At 50.4% G+C, this 22,940-nt stretch overlaps 2 protein-coding genes and 1 long non-coding RNA gene across 5 annotated transcripts in view; 1 reads left to right on the top strand and 2 right to left on the bottom strand.

Moving 5' to 3' along the window:
- LOC130885078 (uncharacterized) overlaps nucleotides 1–2,593 on the bottom strand; it is a 32,737-nt gene extending 30,144 nt beyond the window's left edge. For both annotated transcript variants that reach the window (XR_009058130.1, XR_009058129.1), the window contains exon 1: nucleotides 2,470–2,593. This is a non-coding gene — a long non-coding RNA (uncharacterized LOC130885078). The remainder of the gene's footprint in view (nucleotides 1–2,469) is intronic.
- On the top strand, nucleotides 1,696–8,930 carry Cpne6 (copine 6). The gene is made up of 17 exons (XM_057786478.1): nucleotides 1,696–2,098; nucleotides 3,342–3,533; nucleotides 3,882–4,061; nucleotides 4,504–4,578; nucleotides 4,738–4,812; nucleotides 4,967–5,050; nucleotides 5,141–5,230; nucleotides 5,554–5,658; nucleotides 5,863–5,949; nucleotides 6,461–6,520; nucleotides 6,783–6,916; nucleotides 6,993–7,047; nucleotides 7,130–7,181; nucleotides 7,520–7,653; nucleotides 7,772–8,008; nucleotides 8,437–8,611; nucleotides 8,729–8,930. Exons 2-16 carry the CDS (start codon nucleotides 3,366–3,368, stop codon nucleotides 8,572–8,574), a joined length of 1,674 nt encoding a protein of 557 aa, XP_057642461.1. The 5' UTR covers nucleotides 1,696–2,098; nucleotides 3,342–3,365; the 3' UTR covers nucleotides 8,575–8,611; nucleotides 8,729–8,930.
- A 2,988-nt stretch (nucleotides 8,931–11,918) lies between these two features.
- Nrl (neural retina leucine zipper) lies at nucleotides 11,919–13,619 on the bottom strand. Of its 2 annotated transcripts, none has more exons than XM_057786723.1 (2): nucleotides 13,239–13,619; nucleotides 11,919–12,251 (listed from the first exon to the last, which is right to left on the bottom strand). In XM_057786723.1, the coding sequence occupies exons 1-2, from the start codon at nucleotides 13,617–13,619 to the stop codon at nucleotides 11,919–11,921; spliced, it is 714 nt and encodes a 237-aa protein (XP_057642706.1). The 2 variants fall into 2 exon arrangements, with proteins under 2 accessions (XP_057642706.1, XP_057642707.1); XM_057786724.1 differs by having other exon boundaries at nucleotides 11,919–12,253; nucleotides 13,556–13,619.
- Nucleotides 13,620–22,940: the final 9,321 nt, after the last annotated feature.

The following is a 22,940-nucleotide window of genomic DNA, read 5'->3' as shown; positions in this document are numbered from 1 at the left end:
TATTATATTTATTTATTTGTGTGTATGTATATGAGCACACGTGTGTCACAGATTTCGTGGGGAGGTCAGAGGACAACTTGTGGGAATCAGTTCTCTCCTTCTAATGTATGGGTCCCCAGGATCAAACTCAGGTCCTCGGGCTTAGTGACAATGGCCTTTTCCTGCTGAGCCATCACAGTCCTCCTTTAGATACTCTTTTTACATGTATCAGTGTTGGTGTATATGTATGTATGTATGCAGGCATGCATGCTTGCCTGGCACCTGTGGAGGCTAAAAGAGGGCATCAGATCCCCCTGAAACTGAAGCTATGTATGCTGTAAATCACAGTAGGGGTGCTGGAAATCCAACCCAGGATTCCTACAGGAGCCACAAGTGCTCCAAACCACTGAGCCATCTCTCCAGCCCCTATAGATATTACTTTTTTAAATTCTTTTATTTTATGTGTATGGGTGTTGTGCCTCTGTGTGTCTGTGCACCGTGTGTATGCAGTGCCCACAGAGGCAAAAAAAAAAAAAAAAAAAAGGGCTTTGGAGTCTCTAGGACTGAAGTTACAAGTGGTTGTGAATTGCTGTGTAGGTTCTGGGAATTGAACCTGGGTCCTTTGGAAGAGCAACCAGTGTTCTTTAACTACTGAACCCTCTCTCCATCCCCACCTGTGGATACTCTTAATAATCAAAAATCTCAAAAATAGAGTAGCTTATAGTGAACAGGTCTCTATGGCATGAAAAGAAAATACAACACTTTAACAATTTCTGGTGCGTCCTGACAAATATGATTTTGAAACTCAGAACTCCCTCCAGCACCTTCTGGATGCCTTCCCCCACTCACCCAGATTGAACTTCCTTCCCTCATTATGCCTCCTTTTCGCCCAGAGCATAATTTCGTGTGTCATACTTAACTGCATCTCATATCATCCTAACATCTCTGTGTAGGTCCCTTTATCTCATACCCATCTGCCTGCTTGGGAACAGGAGCTACGTCTTAACTACCTGACTAGCCCCAGTGCCTGGCACAGTCTCCAGCACTCGGGAGGTAGTTCATAAATGATTTCTACCTTAATAAATGAGCAGCTTAAGGGATAGAGATTGAAGGTGTCCCTATGAACGTGGCTGAGTGCACCTCCAGTCGCCCAAATGTCTCCCCACACGGCTAATAGCTGCCCAGAAACTGCTCACTTCCCCTGACCTCATAGAGAATGACCACTTCTGTTTCCTTACGCTTTGTACCTGGCCCAGCCCCTCCCATAAGGATGTGACCATAAGGTACATTGTGGCCCTAGGAACATGTCTTGGAAGTCAGTCTTTCAGTAAATGCACTGAGTGTGCGACCCTGCCCTCCAGGACTGAAAGAATGGAAGCCTGTCCAATGCAATCATGTGCACATTCCGTCTTTCCCTAAGAAAGGGTAACTCGGGGACTGGATGTTTTCCCTGAGGTTCAATGTGGTGCATGTGGTTTTTAAGGAGCATGCGGATATCAACATTCTGTTGTATCCAGGTTAGTGAGAGTAGGTGTCTGTGTGTATGTCACAAGTACAGCCCAGGGTTCTTTTATGTGTAGCTACAAATATCCTTAACAAGTATGATGCTGTGTGAACGTGCTAGGAGAGTGTGCTTCCCACAGCGCATCGCTGGGCTAGAACCGTCATGGTGTCACTGTGAATTTATGTGCTGGCGCCTGTGCGTGTCAAGCTATGTGTGAGTTGTGGGTGCGTGTGTCGCCATCCTTCCTCTGTGTGGCTGTGTGTGCATGTCCCCCTGCAATGTGTGTGTGTCTCTGTGATACTGGGTGTGGGTGTGATGTGAAGGAGATGTGTGTCACTGTGTCTGTGGGGGTCCTGCCTTGGGTCTGCCCCCAGCCCGCCCTCCTTCCCTAGTTCTGTGGCTCCCTCCCAGGCAGTGTCCCTGCCCCTCCCCTCTTCTCCCTCCCAATCAGTCTGTGCAGGGGGGGAGCTGGTGCTGCGGCCCCCCTCCTCCCCATCCAGGCCCCATAAATAGCAGCAGAGCCGGAGCCGGAGCTGGCGCCAGCGGCTGGAGCAGCAAGGAAGTCAGGGGCAGGGCCGGAGAGCTGGAGAGAAGAGACCCCAACTAAGAGCCCAGGTGAGCCCACCCTTCCTCCCTAATCCAGGCTGAGCCCTCCCTTCCCCGGCTCAGTCTCTACAACATCTCCTGCAGCTGTCAGAGAAGTCACCAGGCAGCCCTACCTGGTCCCCTCTCTACCACATGCCCCTGCCTACCTTAAGGCAGCCACATTAACTGAGAGACTTGTGGCTGGAAGACAGAAAGCACCCCAAGCCCAGACCCTCCCTCCAGTATCTAGAAAGATATATCATCGGGAAGCTGGTATCCAGCCAGGGACTGGTCCCTGTTCTGACAGAGATACAAGACCGTCACACCCTCCTGGAGATGGACACAGGACAGAGGGGGACAGACAGAGGGTGGGGCACTCGGGCACACCAGTGGACACTCACTCAGGAAGCAATGGCATGGATCAGAGAACTTCACCCTGAGATCTGGACAGGCACAGATAGATGGGATGACCAGCCATGAACTCGGGTCAGCAGACCCCCGTTTGCTGCTGACTGAGGCTTGGTGACTCTGCCGGGGGAGGGTGGTGCGCATGCATCCCACGGGCAGCATGGTGGGGGCCATGGCGCCCCCAAAACCCTGTCGCTAAGAGACGGTGCCTGTGTTGCCAAGAAGTGTGAGAACAGGGAGGGGGAAGACTGCAGGCTCATCAAGCGCCTGGGGAGCTCACGGCAGAGCCCCAGTCCTGACTCTCACTCCCCAAGCCCACCACCCCTCCTTTCCCATCAACCACCCATACAGTGAGTCGGGGGGCATTAAGACAGTGGGTACAGTTGGGCACAAACTCCTTCCACTGCCAACCTGCTTCCTGTCCACGGCAGACTTCTTCCCTAAGGCCCATCCTCTTCAGACCTCCAGGGGCCTCCCCACCCCCTTGCCCCACCCCCTTGCCCCACTTCGGTTCCCTAGTGCCAAGACTGAGTGCTGCACTGGCTCATCCACCAGTCGGGAAACAGCCGAAGGTGCTGAGACAGCAGGAGGCATAAATCAATCGATGGCCTAGGAGCCAAGACTGCCAGGAACCCACTTCCATCCCAACCCTCCAGTCTGTTCCAGCCCCATCCATGACACCTAGGCTGGCAGAGTGACAGAGGCACGAGGCTCTGGACTCCTCATCTTTGCTGCTCAGAGCTTCAGAGAAGTCAAGCAGAGGGCAGGGGAAGTGGGCTGCCCTTAGGACCCCAGGACCTCAGGAAGAAGAGCAACGGATAGGTCCAGAACCCCCAAGAGACAAACTCCTCCTCTCCTTGTTCAGGCTGTCTGTTCTATCCGCACAATCATGTCGGACCCTGAGATGGGATGGGTGCCTGAGCCCCCAGCCATGACCCTGGGGGCTTCGCGAGTGGAGCTGCGGGTGTCCTGCCACGGCCTCCTGGATCGAGACACACTCACCAAGCCGCATCCCTGTGTGCTGCTCAAGCTGTTCTCTGATGAGCAGTGGGTAGAGGTGCGGGCAGCTAACCTTGTTAAACCCAAGAAAAAGGGAGGGTGAGTGGGCAATGGGAGCCTCATGGGGGATGTGAGGATTCCAAATGACCTTCCCTAGCCTTGTGGATAACCTTGAATGTAAGTATGCCATCGTTATAAACCCAAACTTTTTGGTCAGAGACTTACAGAGCCCCCAAAGGGCTGGGGTCTTGTAGTCCAGGAGTACCCCAAATTCAGAAGTCAGCTAAGAAAGAAAGGAGCTGGTTGACAGGGACAAAAGGACTAAGGCAAGTCCATGTGGCCCGGGAGGTACAGGGCAGGCACAAGTGGCCTTGGTTCCCAGAGGGTCCTATCCCTCCCGTTACAGGTGGAGCGTACAGAGGTGCTCCGCTCCTGTTCAAGCCCCGTCTTTTCCCGGGTGCTGGCCGTTGAATACTTCTTTGAAGAGAAGCAGCCTTTGCAATTCCATGTGTTCGATGCCGAGGATGGAGCCACCAGCCCCAGCAGCGACACCTTCCTTGGCTCTACAGAGTGCACTTTGGGCCAGGTGTGCACCCCAGTTCAGGCCCTACCTCACCATCAGCTTCTGCCTCTGGAAGCCACACTAAGAGAAAGGAACTCTGAAGCTAGTTCTGAGCCATGACATGTGTACCCTTGGACAAGATTCTTTAACCTACTTTTCCCATCTGGTGGGGGGGGGAGGGGCAAGTTATTCTCATAGCGCTCCTTTTGTTATTGTTACTGTTGTTGTTGTTGTTGTATTTGGTGCTGGGGATTGAACCCACGGCTAAACAGGTAGACTACCACTAAACTACACTCTCCCATCCCGGCACCTCTCTTTAGGCTACTGTAGAAACTGAATGCACACTAGTCCAATCAAAGGGTCAACATCATGGACACTCTATGGGCATTTCTTTCCCGCCCTCACACCCTTGTCCAGGGCAGATGCATGCCTCACAGCCAGACTCCCCCTCCACCTCTGTCTTTAGATTGTGTCACAAACCAAGGTCACTAAACCATTACTGCTGAAGAATGGGAAGACCGCCGGCAAGTCTACAATCACGGTAGGCAAAGCCACTGTGCTCACCACTGGGCCAAGGCCAATGTCCCCATATAGACATCCACTGTGACACTGTGCTTACAGCCACCTTCGTTTATGGGAAGCATATATGGCAGCCCTTCCGGTGGGGAGAAAATCCTTAACACCGTGTCCCCTTTTACAGATCGTAGCCGAGGAGGTATCAGGTACCAACGACTATGTGCAACTCACCTTCAGAGCCCACAAGCTGGACAACAAGGTTGGAACCCCGGAGTGCAGACATCCATGCCCTGTTAGAGAGCAGCAGGCATCCCACTAGACAGATTCCAGGGTCCCGGGCCAAGTCTCTTCTCAGCGTTACTCCCTCCCCGCCCTCCTCGCAGACTCATGAGCTCTTTCCCCTGCATCTCCAGGATCTGTTCAGCAAGTCTGACCCTTTCATGGAGATCTATAAGACCAATGGAGACCAGAGTGACCAGCTGGTCTGGAGGACTGAGGTGGGTGCACAGGGCTATGGGATGGAGGTGGACAGATTTGGGTAAAGAAACTTATACAGGAAGTGACAAGGTCCCTCCTGCCTCTCCAAGGTGGTAAAAAACAACCTGAACCCCAGCTGGGAGCCATTCCGCCTGTCCTTGCATTCTCTGTGCAGCTGCGACATCCATCGGCCTCTCAAGGTAAAGCCCCCTTGGAGCACCCAGTCCGCTGTCAGAGACCCTCCCCAAGATCCTGCAAACCTCCCCCCTCTCCCTCCTGTGATAAGCACCTCAGTGTGTCTCTGCTCACAGCTCAGAGTTCAGCTTTTCACAGAGGTGCCTTTATCTGAGGCCAAACTCCCTGCCAGAGATTGAGCTAAAGAATGACTTTTAGCAGGTGGCTTCTGGGTAGGTTAAGGATCTCTGTTTGGGCCTAGACACTGTGAGGCCCCTACTACCTTAAGTCAGGCATCTTTGGGGCCACTATAGAGCGCCCCTAAACTGCTTTTTCCCTCTTCCCTCAGTTCCTGGTGTACGACTATGACTCCAGTGGGAAGCACGACTTCATCGGCGAGTTCACCAGCACATTCCAGGAAATGCAGGAAGGAACAGCAAACCCTGGGCAGGAGGTGCCAAAGACCCCCTGGGAAAATCCTGAAGGGGGTTGGTTGCTGACCACATGTCTGTAGGTGACTGCAGACAGAGAGAGTGGAAAATGCCCAGGCTTGGCACAAGGACAGGGTCATGAGTGTCTTGCCTTGGAAGCATCTGCAGGAAAGGGCCAGGCGATCTACTTGATGGACGTCTGACTTTGCGGTACGGGGTGGGTCTAGATGCAGTGGGATTGTATCAACCCCAAATACCGGGACAAGAAGAAGAACTACAAGAGCTCGGGGATGGTTGTTCTGGCTCAGTGCACAGTAAGTCACAGTTCACAACTCAGGCACCCATTGCCCCTGCCCGACCACAACCTCAGACCCACGCCCTTCCTTCCTTTTTTCTTCATTTTATAAAGCTTTCCATTTATTTATTGGGAGTGTGCTTGTGTGGACACATCAGTGCCACTGAGCCCATATGGAGGGCAAAGAACAATTTTTGGGAGTCAGCCCCCCCCCCTCTTTGCACCATGTCTGTCCTGGGGATCAAACCCAGGTCTTCAGGCTGGGTAACAAGTACCTTTACCTACCAAGCCATCTCTCCCACCATTTATTGTTTGCATTTATATATTTGTTTGTTCTGTGTCTGTCTATCCCTCCCTTGCTTTAAAGACTTGCTCTGAGAAATGGGAACCTTTGTCCCATCCCCATCCTCAGCTGCAACCTTTAAAACCCTAGTCTCCCACCCCGGCCCCACTTTCCCCATGAAGCCTTGCCAAAGTTTCCTCCCGAAAGGACCTTCTCACCTACCTCATTACCCCTGCCCCTCTGCCAGGTGGAAAAAGTGCACACTTTCCTGGATTACATCATGGGTGGCTGCCAGATCAGCTTCACGGTAAGGCCCCCACCCCGGGCGGCACAGGCATGGCATAAGAAAGAGGGAGGGGCTAAATCCATGCAAACCGAAGGAAGCCAGAGTCTCCCTGCCCTTAATAATTGGGCATCTGGTGTACCTTGCATCCAACACCCCACTCAGCTATGAGGCTGCCCGTGGGCTCCCCTAGATTCACCCTGATTCTCTAACACATTCTAACTCCGGCCTAGCCTGTCTGTTGGTTCTCATGGCTGTAGCATAACCCTTCCCCACCTTCTCCCAGGTGGCCATCGACTTCACTGCCTCCAATGGGGACCCAAGGAGCAGCCAATCCCTGCACTGCCTCAGCCCCCGACAGCCCAATCACTACCTGCAGGCCCTGCGCACAGTGGGAGGCATCTGCCAGGACTATGACAGGTACAGGGAGGGGGCGGGGTGTGGATCAGGAAGGGAGGCCTTGCCCAGGACCTTCACAGCTTTCTCCTCTCTCCAGTGATAAGCGGTTCCCAGCTTTTGGCTTTGGAGCTCGAATTCCCCCAAACTTTGAGGTAGGCTGGGTACAAGAGACAGGAAGATGGCAGGGGAGACAGAAAGGAGATGCTCTTTCTCCGCCTTGCCTCGCTCTTACAGGTGTCCCACGACTTTGCCATCAACTTTGACCCAGAAAATCCTGAATGTGAAGGTAAGCTGGGGGGGCTACGTCAGCCTGCACCACTACAGATGTTTGTGACCTCCTCAGGACCACAGATTCTACCCCTGCACACTCAGCTCCCAGACCCATCCCTTCCTCCCATCCAAAGCCTGTCTTCATTTGGGAAGAGCGCTATGACCCGGCATCACGCCCACCTACCTCTCCCGGTCCCAAGGACCATTTGATTCTCTCTCTCTCTCTCTCTCTCTCTCTCTCTCTCTCTCTCTCTCTCTCTCTCTCTCTCTGCTTAGTGAGGAGCTGGGAGCCACTCTGCTGTGCCTGGAGCCCCTGCTGACTCTGCCAGCTTCACCTCTTTTCTTTGCCTACAGAGATCTCAGGGGTTATCGCCTCCTACCGCCGTTGCTTGCCTCAGATCCAGCTCTATGGTCCTACCAACGTGGCCCCCATCATCAACCGCGTGGCTGAGCCAGCCCAGCGGGAGCAGAGCACTGGCCAAGCCACGGTGAGGAAGCAAAACAGATAAGCAGGTGCTGCCCTGCAGGTCAGGACTTGCGTTTGGAAAGAGTATCGGAGCCCTTTCCTACAGAATCAAGCCTTGTTTCCCTTCTGCTCACCCCCAGAAGTACTCGGTACTGCTGGTGCTCACTGACGGTGTGGTGAGTGACATGGCCGAAACCCGAGCGGCCATTGTGCGAGCCTCCCGCCTGCCCATGTCCATCATTATTGTGGGTGTGGGCAACGCTGACTTCTCTGACATGAGGCTACTGGATGGAGATGATGGTCCCCTGCGTTGCCCAAAAGGGGTACCTGCAGCCCGTGACATCGTGCAGTTTGTGCCCTTCAGGGACTTCAAGGATGTGAGTATTCGGTACTCTCCTCCAGTGAGAAAGGGCTTCTCAGCAATTCATGCCCCCCAAATCTGTCTTTCTTTTTTACTTTTTTTTTTTTTCCTTTTTTTTTTTTTTTTTTGTTTTGTTTTGTTTTAGTTTTGTTGTTTTTCAAGACAGGGTTTCTCTTTGTAACAGCCCTAGCTGTCCTGGAACTCATTCTGTAGACCAGGCTGGCCTCAACTCAAACCCACAGAGGTCTGCCTGCCTCTGCCTCCCAAATGCTGGGATTAATGGCATGCGCCGCCACCACCTGGCCCAAATCTGTCTTTCTCATCCTCTTGATGTCCTTTGAAGATCACTAGCATCCAGCACACCACTCTGAAGCCCCACCAGTCGCTCATTTGACTCAGCTGCTTCCACTCTCCGGCCCCTAACCAATCTCCTTCCCTCCGCAGGCTGCTCCCTCTGCCCTGGCTAAGTGTGTCCTGGCAGAGGTACCACGGCAGGTGGTAGAGTACTATGCCAGCCAAGGGATCAGTCCAGGAGCTCCCAGACCCTCCACGCCGGCTGTGAGCCCCAGTCCCAGCCCGTGATTGCCTCTCCACAAGCCAACACCCCCTCATTCCTTCAGTAAGTTCTTGGGGATCAGAAGGGAGGATACAAAATGGGTCCGAAGTGGCGCCTCTGAACGACCCATCTTGGCTGCTGTGGCTGGCGTAATGCTTTTGACTATCCTGCACCTCTTAGGTGCCTGTGCTGACCCTTGTGACTCTGGTGACCAGTGTCTGCCTCTTGGACCAGTAGTGCCCTGTGAGTCCTGGAAGTGAGTGGTGGGCCCTGCTGCCATCTCTTCAAGCCCCTTACCCCTCAACTCTGTGGACCCTCAATAACTTCCTTCAGTGATTGTGGCTTTATGGGTGTTAATAAAGGGATCTACCCCAGTATTCCAGCCTCGGATGCTCGTTGGAGAGTCCATCACTCTCACATATACCGTAGAAAAGGGGGCCCAATCTCCTTCCAAATCTGAGCCAGAGCTCCGCAAGCATGCTGTTGTCGCTGCAACCCCCAACTGTGTGCCAGTGGGAACTAAGGAGCCCCTACTCTCACCTCCCAAGCCCAGGGGGTCTAAGCACCATGGGCGTTAATTGCAGGAGATGGGGGAGGGTAATGAGGGGCTGTCAAGAGGGCAGGCTGATGCTTTCTTAGATCTGTCTTCAGAGAAGCCCCGCTGAGTACCCCAGGGGCTGAGCCCCAGCCCCCACACAGCTGCAGGGCAGGCCCTGGAGGGATGGTGGAGCGGTGAGGGGGCGCAGCAGGTCTGCTAATAGTGAGGGGCACAGAGAGGACACTGAGGCCTGCAAGGCCTGGTTTCCTGTGCATGCTCCGTGCACCACACATTGGGGAAGTCCAGTTGGGTACTCTTACTGCTAACATGGCAACTGCAGCCAGTATTGTTCTTTAACACATCACACTTGGCTCCTTTCAGTGTGTATTGTGATAGCAAGCCAGAGCGCTGTCTCCATTTATCCAAGGAAGCGAGTAAGGCTTGATTTTAACGCTTCAAGGTCAGAAAAGAGCCAGAACTGGAGCTGCCTAGCCACAACACCTTCACATTTCATCACTACTGTACCTCAGCTAGCCACAGGGTCTAGACATGCCACCTTGAGACCTTGTAGATGCATGCTGGTTTGTGGGCATAAGTGTCTGAGGACAGTGTCTCTGCCCTTGTGTGCCGTGCAAATAAGGAGAGGTTGCAAGAGAGCCAATGGCCTGGACTAAAGCTCCAAAGGACGGAAGAGGACACAAATGAAGTTCAGAGTAAGGGAAAGGTAGGAGATGTGTCACCTGCCTGCAACCTTAGCACTCGGAAAGTGAGGACACGGCCGGGTTGGTGGTGCAGACCTTTAATCCCAGCACCCAGCACACCAGGCGAGGCAGGCAAGTCTTAGTTGGTCTACAAAGTGGGTTCCAGGCCAACTAGGGCTGCACAGTGGGACCCTGTCTCAAAAAAGGAAGAAAGGAAGGAAGGAAAAAGGAAAAAGGATTATGAGTTTGAGGCTAGCCTGGGCTACATAGTAAAAAAAGAAAAAAGGAACACAGTGTAAAGGAAGAAGAATTGAGATCCTAGGTGAGCTCCCTCTTCCCCAACCTCTCCCTGCAACAGTGGATGTCTAAGAGGAAGATGCTGACAGTTCTCATAGGGAGGAACCCAAGCTAAAGAGGAAGGCTGCTGGCCAAAGGGCAGGCAAGAGAAAGGAATGAGCAGGGGTCTGTCGGCAAGGACTGCACTTTCAGTCTCCTGCATAGCCGAAGAATGAGCTAGGCCAGAGGAGAGGATGGTGCGAACAAGAAATGTGATGGGAAGAGAAGAGACAGCTGGTCAGGGGGTGGGTAGTGGGGGCAGAAAGGAAGAAGGACATATGGGAGCCACGTCCCCCACGCAGGACTGCTTCTCCCATTTATTATGCCCCTTGGAAGGCAGATGACAGTGGCTGATGAGGTGGACACTCCCAGCTCAAAGCCTCTGTTCGGCCCAAAGGCCTTCCCCATATGTTGCCGAACTGGAGGGCTGGGTTGCCATAGCAACTGTGAGACCTGGAGGACAGCCACGGATGGGCCTAGCTAGGGCCACTGCTGCTCCAGGACTTTGGTTGCGGTGGTGGTTGGTGGTGGGTGAGGCTCCATCTGGACCACTCCCCACCCCCTCCAATCCACTGTCATCGGAACTCTAGAACTGAGAGGAATACACTGCTCAACTCCGCGAAGGGTCTCTCTCTGCACAAATGAGACAAGCAATCTACCACTGAGATACAACAGACTCCCCCAGACCCTCCCACCTCACTCCTCTGTCTCCCTCCTCCCAGCAGACACACAGGCCGGTAACTGAAGCAGTGATGGAGAATTGACTCTTTTTAAGTTGCAAGAACTTTTAATCAACAACATTAGTTTTCCTGGGCTTCAGGTTTAATTTGCAAAAGCCACCCTTTCTCGGCTCCTGGTTATCCTGTGAGGTCACACTTCAGCTCTGAGAGGCAAGAGGTAGCAGGGGCACCCTCTGCAGTTGGAAGGCCGAGGCAGCCTAGAGGGAGCCACAGAGAGCCGGTGCAAATGAGAATTTCCAGAGAAGCCATGCTGTTTATCTACCGCCTGAGCTACAGCCTGGAGGCTGAACAGGATGTCCTTCTGGTACCGTTATCTTGGAGCCTCTTCGGGAGACCATTTAGACTTGCTCACTGTGGAAGATGCCAAAACTAAAACAGTGTCAGAAGTCATCCAATCCAAATGAAAGTTAGATGAAGTAACTGAAATCCAATGGCGATTGCTTTGCTTAAGGTAACAGACATACAGCCTGCGACACAATTGAGACCAGTGCCCAGGTCTCCAGGCTCCCAACCGGGGTGTTTACTCTGTCGCTTTGGATTCTAAAGGTCACTGGCTTGAGCAGGAAAAATCATCTTGAGTTGATCTACTACTCTGTTTGAAGAAACTGAAATCTTGAAAATTCAGTAGTCCTCAAAAGGGGAGTACCGAGCATCAGTTAAAACGCAGCATCATTGTTAATTACAGCATCAATGCATTACAGGTTGAAAACCTTGAATTAAAAGCTAGACTGAAAGAGGGCGCTGCACCCCTCCCTCTCCTCCTATTGAGCACGCCACCCACCCGCCCTCCACACCTTCACCCTCGGTATGCGCACTAGCCCCTGCAGAATTCAGTGCCCTAATCATGAAAAGTCGTGGCCTGCAAAAGGGAAGGGGTCTCATCTCCAGGAAAGGGCGAGCATCTAAGCTCAGGCATGCCACGAGGGAGGGTCAGTAGTTTGGGAACATTTGTATCAACACACAGGACCTCAGGTAGCGATTTGGTGAGTGGTATACTCTGTATAGTGCCACCTACCCAAACACCTCCAAACCGCCACACCCCCAGCCCTAGAGGCTCAGAGGAAGAGGTGAGCGTGGTCGTCGGACCCAGGGCCGCTAGAGGTCAGCCGATCACAGCGGGCCTTGTAGAGGTCGCGCTCGCGAGCGAGTCGGGCCACCTCGGCCCGCAGTGCGTCCAGCTGGGCGGCCAAACGGGCACGCTCGGCCTCCAGCCCGCGCCGCTGCTGCAGCCGCTTGGAGCGACAGGCCTGAGCGTAGCCGCGGTTCTTGAGCGTGCGGCGCCTCTGCTTCAGCCGCAGAGCCTCGTCGCGCCCGCAGCCCCGCAGCTGCCGGTTCAGCTCGCGCACAGACATCGAGACCAGCGCCGAGTCCGAAAATCTCTCGGGCAGCTGCGGAGGAAGAGTGCAGGGACCAGATCGGTGCAGGTCCCACCCGGCTAGGCACTCGAGTCCCCACACCAGTCAGGGAATCCTTGGGATTCCAGGGAGCATGCACTTTCACCTACTACATGCTCGCTCTTCCTATAGGCCCCACCCCAAGTTCCGACACGTCCTGGACTCCAGGGTTACACGCGCGCGCGCGCGCACGCCACACACACACACACACACACACACACACCGCCTTGTGGCCCCTCCAAGTGTCGCAGTGTGAGCTCCGCCCCCCGCACTCTGGCAAGCCAATCTCGCCTCCGGTTGTACCCTTCAACTGTCCCTAATGTCCTGGAAGACCCACGCCCAGACTCTGCCCTTGCCACAGACGACGACACGTTTCCCTGTCCTGAACTGCACAGCCCGGTGACCCTCAAGGATTTGGATTACATCCTAATGCCCTCAACACCCCCATCTGTGTCTATAATTAATAGGATGAGTCTCAATCCTTTCTGAGAAGGTTAGGGCGCTGGAGGAAAAAAAAAAACGGAGCCATGAAAAAGCTAACTTCAACTACAGCCTTTACCCAGCTAGATTCCACACATCGTTTATCTATTTGCTTCTACATAATCGCTCATCCCCCACCTCGCTCTTAAACTCTAATCCCTTTTCCATTTGAGGCCCCTTCTAATCTTTTGTTTTTTGACGGGGTCTCTCTGTGTAGGGTAGCTGACCTGGAACACACTTATTGAACCAAGCTGGCTCCTAACTCACAGAAATCTGCCTGAGTCGGCCTCCGGAGTAGTGGGATCTTGTGGCTTCTTCCTTATCTTCTCTTTGTACCCCATAATTCAACTATTCCCTTCCATTTTGAAAAATCGATGTCGTTTTCTCAAGGACCTTCCTCTGTCTCTTTCCAGTCCACAAGCCTCTCCAGAAATCCTCCCTCTCTTGATTGCCTCCTTCCCTACTTCTTCCTCTCCTCAGACCAACCTGTTGGTCACTTACCTGGGCATGCTGGGCTCCTGTCTCTCTTGGGCTCCCTGAATAGTAGCCATGGGGCCCTTCTACGGGGACTGGTCCCTGGTCCTGAAGCAGCTCCACAGCCTCATCAGGACTCAACCCCAGCACCTCATCAGCCCCCAGCTGCTGCTGCAGAGTGGCCAACCAATACAGCTCCTCCAGGCCTGGCCTGGGGCCCTCACTGCTGCCCACCATGCCCGGCTCACTGAAGGTGGGTGAAGGAGGCACCGAGCTATAAGGTGTGGAGCCCAGTGAGGCTGTGGGGAGTCCAGGTCGGCCCTCTGGGGGTTCCCGCTTTATTTCGAACTTCATCAAGTCAAAGTCATTAACATATTCCATAGCCAGGGGACTCGGGGGAAGGGCCATTCTGGGAGTGAGCTGAGAGAGGTGTTCCTGCAAGAAAAAGGAAAGGTTCGAACCGTTTGAGGGGTGTCTGCCATCCCTCTCTCTATACCTCCTTCCCCCCAGACCCAAGTGCCCTGAAACTAGAGCACTGGGACTCCTGAGTAGTGATGCAGCCAGCCCGTCTTCCCTGCACAGCAGCTTCCAGGCGGCTCCTGCCAGGCAACAAGAAACTGGAGACCTGAAGGACAAAATAGGCAGCACAGCCTCTCACCGCTTTGTGCCTCTGGCATCCGTGAGAAACAACAGCAGCATGGAGGTGCTCCAGGGCTCCGTGGCGGCACCCCAGTACTGGGGCATGCTGAGGAGCTCTGTCATCTCCAGAGGCACAGTTCCATTTACAGTCAATTAAAATGTGGGCCCAATTAACGTGTGTGTGTGTGTGTATGTGTCTCTCTGGGTGTGGCTGTGTGTGTATGTGTCTCTCTGGGTGTGGCTGTGTGTGTGTGTGTGTGTATGTGTGTGTCACACTAGGCTGTGAATTTTAGGGCCTAAGAACATTGTGCTGTTATCTTTATCTCTGAAAGCCTTCAGGATAGTATCACTTTACACATCTGTTCTATGGGTCTATTTACATATCTGTTCTATGGGCCAACAGACAAACCTCTTCTTCTCTAAGAGGCTTTCTATGGGGAAAAGGTTCTAGAAAGATCTGGACCAAGTGACCACTCTTCTCTCCTCAAGGCCACTCTCTCCTAAGAGAACCCAGGAGGGCAGATCTTTGATTCAGAACTCGCTATGAGCCGGGCAGTGGTGGCGCACACCTTTAATCCCAGCACTTGGGAGGCAGAGGTAGGTGGATCTCTGTGAGTTCGAGACCAGCCTGGTCTACAAGAGCTAGTTCCAGGACAGGCTCCAAAACCACAGAGAAACCCTGTCTCGAAAAACCAAAAAAAAAAAAAAAAAAAAAAAAAGAACTCGCTATGTTAATGTGAGTTTGAGCAGATTGCCTTGGCTTTCTGATCCTGTGGGCAATTAGACTTTGAAAACTTCCCTGAAGACTGTTCTGTGGAACACTAATTCTGAGACATGCCCTAGAAGAGGTTTATACACAGGTAATTTTAGGGAAGTCTACCTCTTAGCCCCATCTCTTGCAGATTCACAAGCATGAAAGTATATTAACCCAAGAAGTCCTTGAGCAAACATGGTTCAACAGAGTGTGTCAAATCTCCAACACTAAGGAACTCTTCCATGTTCACCTCCGGCTAGTTTACCTCACTAGTTCACACATCCCAGTGTGGATATCCCAGCTCTAGCCCCAGTTCCCTAGGCCCAGAAGTGGACGTGCTCAGAGTCTTGTCCCCCAGGCTTGGGCTCTAGCAGCCTCTTGACTCCCTCTTTTCTTCAGCCACATCTCAGATTCCACACTGAGCAGAGAGGTGGATGAGGAGACAAGGCTTCTCTTCCTTTCCAGGGAAGAGCTGTCCTCTGCAGAACCACTCAACCATGAGAGAACAGGGGTGCTAGAAGAGCTAGCCTTTGGCAAAAAGAAGATGGCGCGACACTGATTGGGGTGTCCAGAGAGACAGGAGACATTAAACACTAAGCAGGGAAAGTTGCTTATCTTTCTGAAGGCAGCAGCCGGAGCAGGAATGGGGCAGGGTACAGAAGAGTGAGAACGTAAGATAGGACAGAGAGCAGACTGCAGGGGTCAGAGAAGGGGCTCTGGGGCAGGCCCAGCACCAGGTCACCAGACGTACTCACTTTAGGAAGGGCAGAGATGACCAAGTCGGTGTCAGAATCAGAGAGGCACTGCTTTGCCAGAGACTAGAGACTCCATAGAGCAGGGTCTGGCGCCCCTGTCTTCAGAACAAGGGGGCTATGGGTACAGAGCCCAAAGGGCACTCTTAAAGAGCTAGTTCTTTGAGATCATCTGTAGCCTTGGAGTCTCAGCCAATGAGATAAAGAGCTTATTTGCATATCTCATTGGCCTGGGGCAGGGATGCTGCAGACAGTGAAGGACAGGTACCACCAGTTCTCAAAAAAAGAAAAAGGGGCATCTGCCCCCAAGAAAGCTTCTTATTGGTGGCCGCACTTATATGTGCGTACCACCGTGCATATGACATAACCTCAGGTCAGTCAGCCTAAGGCTGGTCAGAGTCCAGGCAAAGTCCATTTTTTAGGACTCCGCACCTCCTGTCTACATCTGTGGGACAGATACACCATTCCCGCCCATTCTCGTCTGGTTTGCTGGGTCCTGCTTCCTCTTTTCAAGCATCCTCTCATTCCAGCCCCCGCCCACCTTCACCCTGACTAACCTTATACCTCTTAGAGATGCTGTATTAGAAAGATAAACAACTTTCTCCATGAAGAATCCTGCTCTGAACAACCCAACCCTAAGACGAGCTTGAGAGAAGGGATAGAAAAAACGGGGCCAGACTCCTTGTCTTTTCTCAGGTCACCAAAAAGGGCTGAAATCTAATCATGACATGTTCATCAGGTATGTTTCTGTAACTAACAACCCTCAGGAGCCCTCTGCTTCCTTTCCCTGTGTGGGTCTCAGTCCCCCCTCTCCTCCTTGCTCACTCATTATGATTCCCAGACAGCTGGGATGTGACCTACATTTTCAGTCTAATCTCCTAACACCTCTTAGGGCTATCATCCCCCAGTGCGAGCTGGAGCAGGGATACTAAGACTTAGCCAAGGAGATGTTTAAACCTGCCTGAAGCTGTTTAAATAGGGTCTGTACCAGAATAAACTCCAGATATTAAAGGGTATTCCCCCACCTTCTGAGGACACCCAGAAAGTTAGTTAATAGATCTTCTTTCCCAGTGCAGAGTAAGGTCTTGGCTCTGTCAGTCCCAAGAGTCTTCAGTTATAACAATTAACCTAGTCCCAGTCTTGGGCGTTACCAAAGAGCTAGGAGATGCAGATGACTTAAGACTATGGCTCCCAAAGTGTGGTCCTCAGATCAGCAATAACAGCACCTCTTGGGGACTTGAAGAAACCAATTCTCTGGCTTTACCTCAAACTCACAGAATCAGAAACTCTGTGGTAGGATATAGACATTGGTGATTTAATAAGCCCTTCCAGCGATTCTGACACTCACTAACGTTTAAGAACCACTGGTCTACAGATGCCTACATTCAACCCATCTTCTCCCTCTCTCTCTCTCTCTCTCTCTCTCTCTCTCTCTCTCTCTCTCTCTCTTGCTCGCTCGCTCGCTCTGTGTGTGTGTGTGTGTGTGTGTGTGTACCCACACTACATCAGTTTTCCATCACTGCTTGGATATAAATACCCCCCCCCAAAGGCCCCTGTGTTAAAGGCTTGTTTCCAGAGAAGGACGCAACTGAGAAGCATTCAGATGAGGGTGTTAAACTTCTCAATGAGTTTATCAGTTGAGGAGTTCACACACAACCGACTGTCGGGAGGTGGGGCCAGATGGAAGAAATATGCCTGTGAATGATATATCTTTTCCTTAGTTCACTCGTGTATCTTCTCCCTCCCTCACTCCTTCCCTCCCTCTTTCTCCGCACCACCCCTCTATTGGCTTCACCAATATTCTCCATCGTGATGTTAGATTTCTCCACCATGATATTAGATTTCTCCAGCACAATGTTGGATTTTGGACCAAAGCAATAGTAACCACCCACTGGAACTGAAACCACTGGCCCACGGAAATCTCTCCTCCTTTGATTTTTCTTAGACTTGTCACAAACACACACACAAAAAAAAACTTAACGCACAATTGCCCCAATAAATACCTAAAGTAATCAACTTTAATTGGAAAGAGGTTTGTTCTGGGCAGTGGGGGCACACGCCATTGATCCCAGTACTCTGGAGGAGGCAGAAGCAGGTGAATCTCTGTGAGTTCGAGGCCAGCCTGATCTACAGAGTGAGTTCCAGGACAGCAAGGGCTGTTACACAAAGCGGGGGAGGGAGAGAGTGAGAAGAGGATTGTTTTGCTGCCATAGAGATTCCAATCTGTGAGCACTTGGCCCCATTGTTTATTGTCTAGAGCGAGCATGACACACCTTAAAGCTACTCATGCGAAAGAAGAAGGGGCTAGGGCCCTGTTTTCCTCACAGATATACCCCATGACCAGAAGACTTCCCACGAGGCCCCACCACTTGAAATTTTCACTACCATCCAATAGTGACAAGTTTTGAACTCATGTGCCTTTGGAGGACTTTTGGGGGTTTGTTTGTTTGTTTGTTTTTAAGAGATTGACTGTCCTGGAACTTGCTTTGTGGACCAGGCTGGCCTTGATCTCACAGAGATCTACCTGCCTCTGCTTCCCTAGTGCAGGGTATAAAGACATGTGCCACCACGTGTCACCAGGCCCAGCCTTGGAGGACATTGGAAATCCAAGTTTTCTCCACATAGACTAGAGACCCAGGTCATCTGTCATGGCTTCCCCATGCTTGGGTCTCTATTATGTGTAGTCTGTTGTCATTGTGCAAGTGGGATTGCCACTCTTCACCTGGACATGTTGCTTGTTTTCTCGGAAAAAAGCAGAAAGTTTACAGCCCAGAACCAGCCACACAGTGGGAATAGGGATAATGAAAGCCAGGAAGCCCACGTACATGCCCGTGGAATGTGGCTGTGCAGTGGACAGCTAAGAAAGAGCGCCTAGAATTTCCCTAAAGGAAAAAAGGATTGGCGGCATCGAGTGCAGACCCTTTTCATGCCTGCTCTGAGCTAGCCAGACACTTGCTCCCACCAGGCAGCTGTCAGCTCTCTCCTGATCCTCTTGTTTACAGGAGGACTCAGAGAAGACGTGGGAGGGCTAAGCTGCTGAGGGGCAAAGGGAGTCAGGCCAAACAAGCTCAGGCAAGCTGAGCCCCTCCAGCTTCAGACCCTCCCTGGGCAAAGGTGTTGGGATGTGATGGCCAGGCTCAAAGAAGCACTGTGCTCACTAGTGGAGACCCAGGAGGCAGAGAATAGCCCAAGCACACCAGGGAAGACTTGGAGGGTAGGAAGTAGATAATGCCCCTAAAAGACTCCTGGACATGTGAGGAAAGAGGACCAGGGATGAAAAAGACGAGTTCTCTGTGCTCAGTGGTAGAGTACATTCAATCCCCCAACACTTATTACAAAAAAAAAAAAAAAAAAGGAGGCAAGTTAGGTTACACATGCCTGTAAACACAGAACTGGGGAAACCCAGACAGGAGCATCGTGAGTTCAAGGCCAACGTGAACTACAGTAGGCGAGGGGAGGAGAAGAGAAAGAACAAAAGAAAGAAAGGAAGGAAGGAAGGAAGGAAGGAAGGAAGGAAGGAAGGAAGGAAGAAAAAAGAAAGAAAGAAAAAGAAAGAAAGAAAGAAAGAAAGAAAGAAAGAAAGAAAGAAAGAAAGAAAGAAAGAAAGAAAGAAAGAAGGGGAAAGAGAGAAGGAAGGGAAAGAGGGAGGGAGGGAAGGAGGGAGGGAGGGAGGGAGGGAGGGAGGGAGGGAGGGAGGGAGGGAGAGAGGGATGACATAGAGACAACATTCTAGGATATCACTCACCCCCGCCTCCTCTGCTCTGCACATTAGTATTAGAATCCTGAAAGACCAGTTCTCACCCCTAATTTTGATTTTGACTTTGCTATGTAGCCCAGGCTTACTCAAGGTCACAGCCCTCTGCATCACCTTCTGGAGTACTGGCGTTACAGGTATACACACTACCACTCCTGAGGTCACCTCTAGTTCTCTTCTCTTCTCTTCCTCCTAATAAGCCCGAAGATCCCCCAGTATAGCCCATATATATTTGACAAATATTTGCTAGACACCAGTTATTGTGCTAGGCATAACGGATACTCAGTGACCTAGGCTACTGCAGGTCTGGCCTTTGTGAAGCCTGGAGACTGATGAAACTGAAGTCACATCACTAACTTTATCCAGTGGTTCTCAGCCTTCCTGATGCCAAGACCCCTTTACTGTAGTTCCTCATGTAGTGGTGACCCCCATCAATAAAATTATATTCGTTGTTACCTCATAACAATAATTTTGCTACTGTTATGAATCGTAGTGTAAATACCTGTGTTTTCCATGAGTATTAGGTGATCCCTGTGAAAGGGCTATTCGACCCCCAAAGAGGTCACAGCTCACAGGTTGAGAACCACCGCTTTAGTCCCAGGCAGGAGCGACTTCTGACCTGTATTCTCTGATTTGGAAGCTCCATCCTCGTCTTCCTAAGACTGAACCCATCCCGTGGTGTAAAACATACAACCTTGCCGGGTGGTGGTGGCGCACGCCTTTAATCCCAGCACTCGGGAGGCAGAGGCAGGCGGATCTCTGTGAGTTCGAGACCAGCCTGGTCTACAGAGCTAGTTCCAGGACAGGCTCCAAAACCACAGAGAAACCCTGTCTCGAAAAACCAAAAAAAAAAACAAAAAAACATACAACCTTTCTCTGGTTCCTCAGAATCACACTCCAGGTATCCAGAAATTTCCTACCCAAAGAGTTCGTCCCTGGTTCTAGACTCACATCGGCCTTTTTCCCGGGCTTACCTTTCCATGGCTGGACCCTGAGTCCAGAGGGTGACTTTCAGGAGGCTGTGGACGGAGATGGATATTTGTATGAACATAGTCCCTTACAGACCGAAATGGCGTCTGAAGTGGGAAGACAGGTGGTCCTCATCTGAAAGCTGCCTTTCCCCACATCACCGCCTTCTGGACGGGAGCCCTGAGGACTCGATGTAAACACCAAATTTGAACAAGTCTTTCTAGACTACTATGAAGTATGTATGTGTAAATGCAGAAAAATTAAAAACATGTTTTATTTAATACTTATTACCTTAAATTATTTATACTTCTTTCAATGGAAGTACTAGGGATTGGAGATTGAATCTAAGACCTTAGTGCATGACAGGGAAGCACTCTGAGACCCATGAATTCTTTTGGGGGTGGGGTGGGCAGTCTCACTAAGCTGCCTGGACTGGCCTTAAACTTTGGATCCTTTTGTTTGACCCCCCAAGTAGCTGGGATTAAAGGCTCATATCACCTCAGGCAGATAAATCATACATTTTACATATTTAAACACAAAACTCGAAGGCTACTATTTGAACTCTTGTCCCAGGCACAGAGATGCTTCTACATTAAATTATATATATATATATATATATATATATATATATATATATATATATATATATATAGACAGGCTGGAGAGATGGCTCAGCAAATAAGAACACTGGCTACTCTTCCAGAGGACCCAGGTTGGATTTCCAGAACCCACATGGCCAGTCACAATCACCTGCAACTGTCATTGCAAGGGATTTAACGCCTTCTTCTGGCCTTTGGGGGTACTTCACACAAACATGCTGTCAAAAAAAAAAATTAAAAAAAAAATTCTCTTCCCACCCACAATTCATATTCATTTGTTTATTTCCAATCAAGGGTGCATTCCTGTCATGTACAAGCTCTAGCCTTAGAATTTAGAAGACCATCTTTGTCATACAAAATATCTACGCTCACTTGAAAACTTCCAAAAATTTAACTGTTTACAGTCTTAGAATTTATTTTTAAAATGTGGTTGCTAGTGGAGAGGCATCTCCAGGGACTCTGGCAACTCTTCACCTAAATGTTCCTTACTGACAGTGCCCTGCTGCCCACGCCCTGAGTGCAGGCCTAGCATCATCTTGTTCCAGTAGGAATTTATTATGCAGAGCCATAAACTTCCCGTCTTGTTCATATCGGCTAGGCCAGTAGGATGGGCGGCATCTCATTTGATCCCTCAGATGCTGGCAGCTTTGTGCGCTGCCTCTTTACTGTTGCTGGAATTGTTCTGCTTTTAACTCAACTTATATCTGTGGAATCCTTCCTGCCTTCCAGAAAATGAAAAATCATGTTTTTTGACATTGTTTCTAGAATTTAAACTAGAAAATGATGATACAATCCAAAATTTTCTTATTTCAGAACATGACAATAGATTGCTTTAACATAGACTCAAGATCAGAATATCTTGCTCTCTAAGTTTAGATTGACTGTTGACTCCGGGGGTTTTGATCAATACCAGCAAAGCCTTTTCCACTAGGCATGCTCAGTACTTTGGTGTGTGCATTTGTGCACGAGCACGTGTGCTCCTGGGAGGGTGTGTGCGTGCAGGTGTCTGTCAGCATCAGTTCCTGCCTGAGACAGAATTACATTCCGGGTTCTGTATGAGGAGAAGGGTGTATAAAACAACATAAAACAGCCCTCATTTTGTTTTAATTAAGATTAATGTTAATTGTTCTCAGAACTGGACTCTCTTTTTCCTCAAAATTAAAGATTTTTTTTCTTTTGGATTTAATGAAGTATTGCTAGTGGAAGCCAGTTTGGCATGGTGAGAGATGTCAGACTTTTGAAACGTGTGCAGCCTGATTTAAAACCAAACCCTGAACCCTTTTAAAGAACAATAAAACATTTTACATGCAAAAAAAAAAAAATGTGGTTGCGAAGAAAGTCAAACACCACTCTAGTATCTTAAAATGATTTGGCTCTGCATGTTCATTAACTTATTCAAGACTCATTCCACTTAGCTATGGAAAAAATTTTTGTTCATTCACGAAAATATGTACCAATAAAATAAAATACAGTTGTTTATCTGCTTAAACAAGCAAAAACTCTCTCTTTCTCTTTCTCTTTTCTCTTTCTCTCTCTCTCTCTCTCACACACACACACACACAAACACACACATTTTTTATTTTGAAACAGACAGATATCTGACTATATTACCTGGACTTACCTGGGGCTTCTGTACATAAACCATCCTCACACCTCAGCCTCCAAAGCAGCTGTGACTACAAGTGCAAACTAATCCTTTTAATTGAGATGAGTGCTCTAAAGAAGGGCAGGGTGCTATGAGAATTTATTTCATAAAGATGTGATATTTATTTGTTCATTGATTTGTTTATTTGGAGAAGGAAAGAGAGAGGAGGTAAAATAGCAAATTGCAGGCACCAGTTCTCTCCTATTCTGTAGCTGAACCAAGGTGGTAAGTCTTAGCAGCCAAAGCCTTGGCTTGGTGGGCCATCTCTCTGGCGCCATGAACATGTACTCCAATAGGAGCTGTGGCGGGAACCTTCCTGGAATAAGTATCCCAACACCAATATAGAAGAGAGTAGCTGTCACTGGTGGACCAAAGCTCTTGAAAGGCTTCGATACCAGATCTAGTTTGTATTCTCATTTTGTACTCTAAAACCACGAGATGGGGTAGTCAAACAAGCAAGATTTTGCAGAAGCGCACATGGCATTCAGCAGACGGCTCCAGGCAACGGCCCATGCTTTCTGCTGTTTCTCCAGGTCATTCTGTTCCCAGTTGCAAGTGAAGTCATGGACTAGGCTATCCAAACAGCGCTTTAAGCAAATCACTAAATGCATCAATAA

Source organism: Chionomys nivalis, chromosome 12 (assembly GCF_950005125.1).
Source record: "Chionomys nivalis chromosome 12, mChiNiv1.1, whole genome shotgun sequence".
Lineage (NCBI taxonomy): Eukaryota > Metazoa > Chordata > Mammalia > Rodentia > Cricetidae > Chionomys > Chionomys nivalis.
The sequence above is the reverse complement of the archived record's forward strand: the minus strand, read 5'-3'. Positions and strand labels throughout refer to the sequence as shown.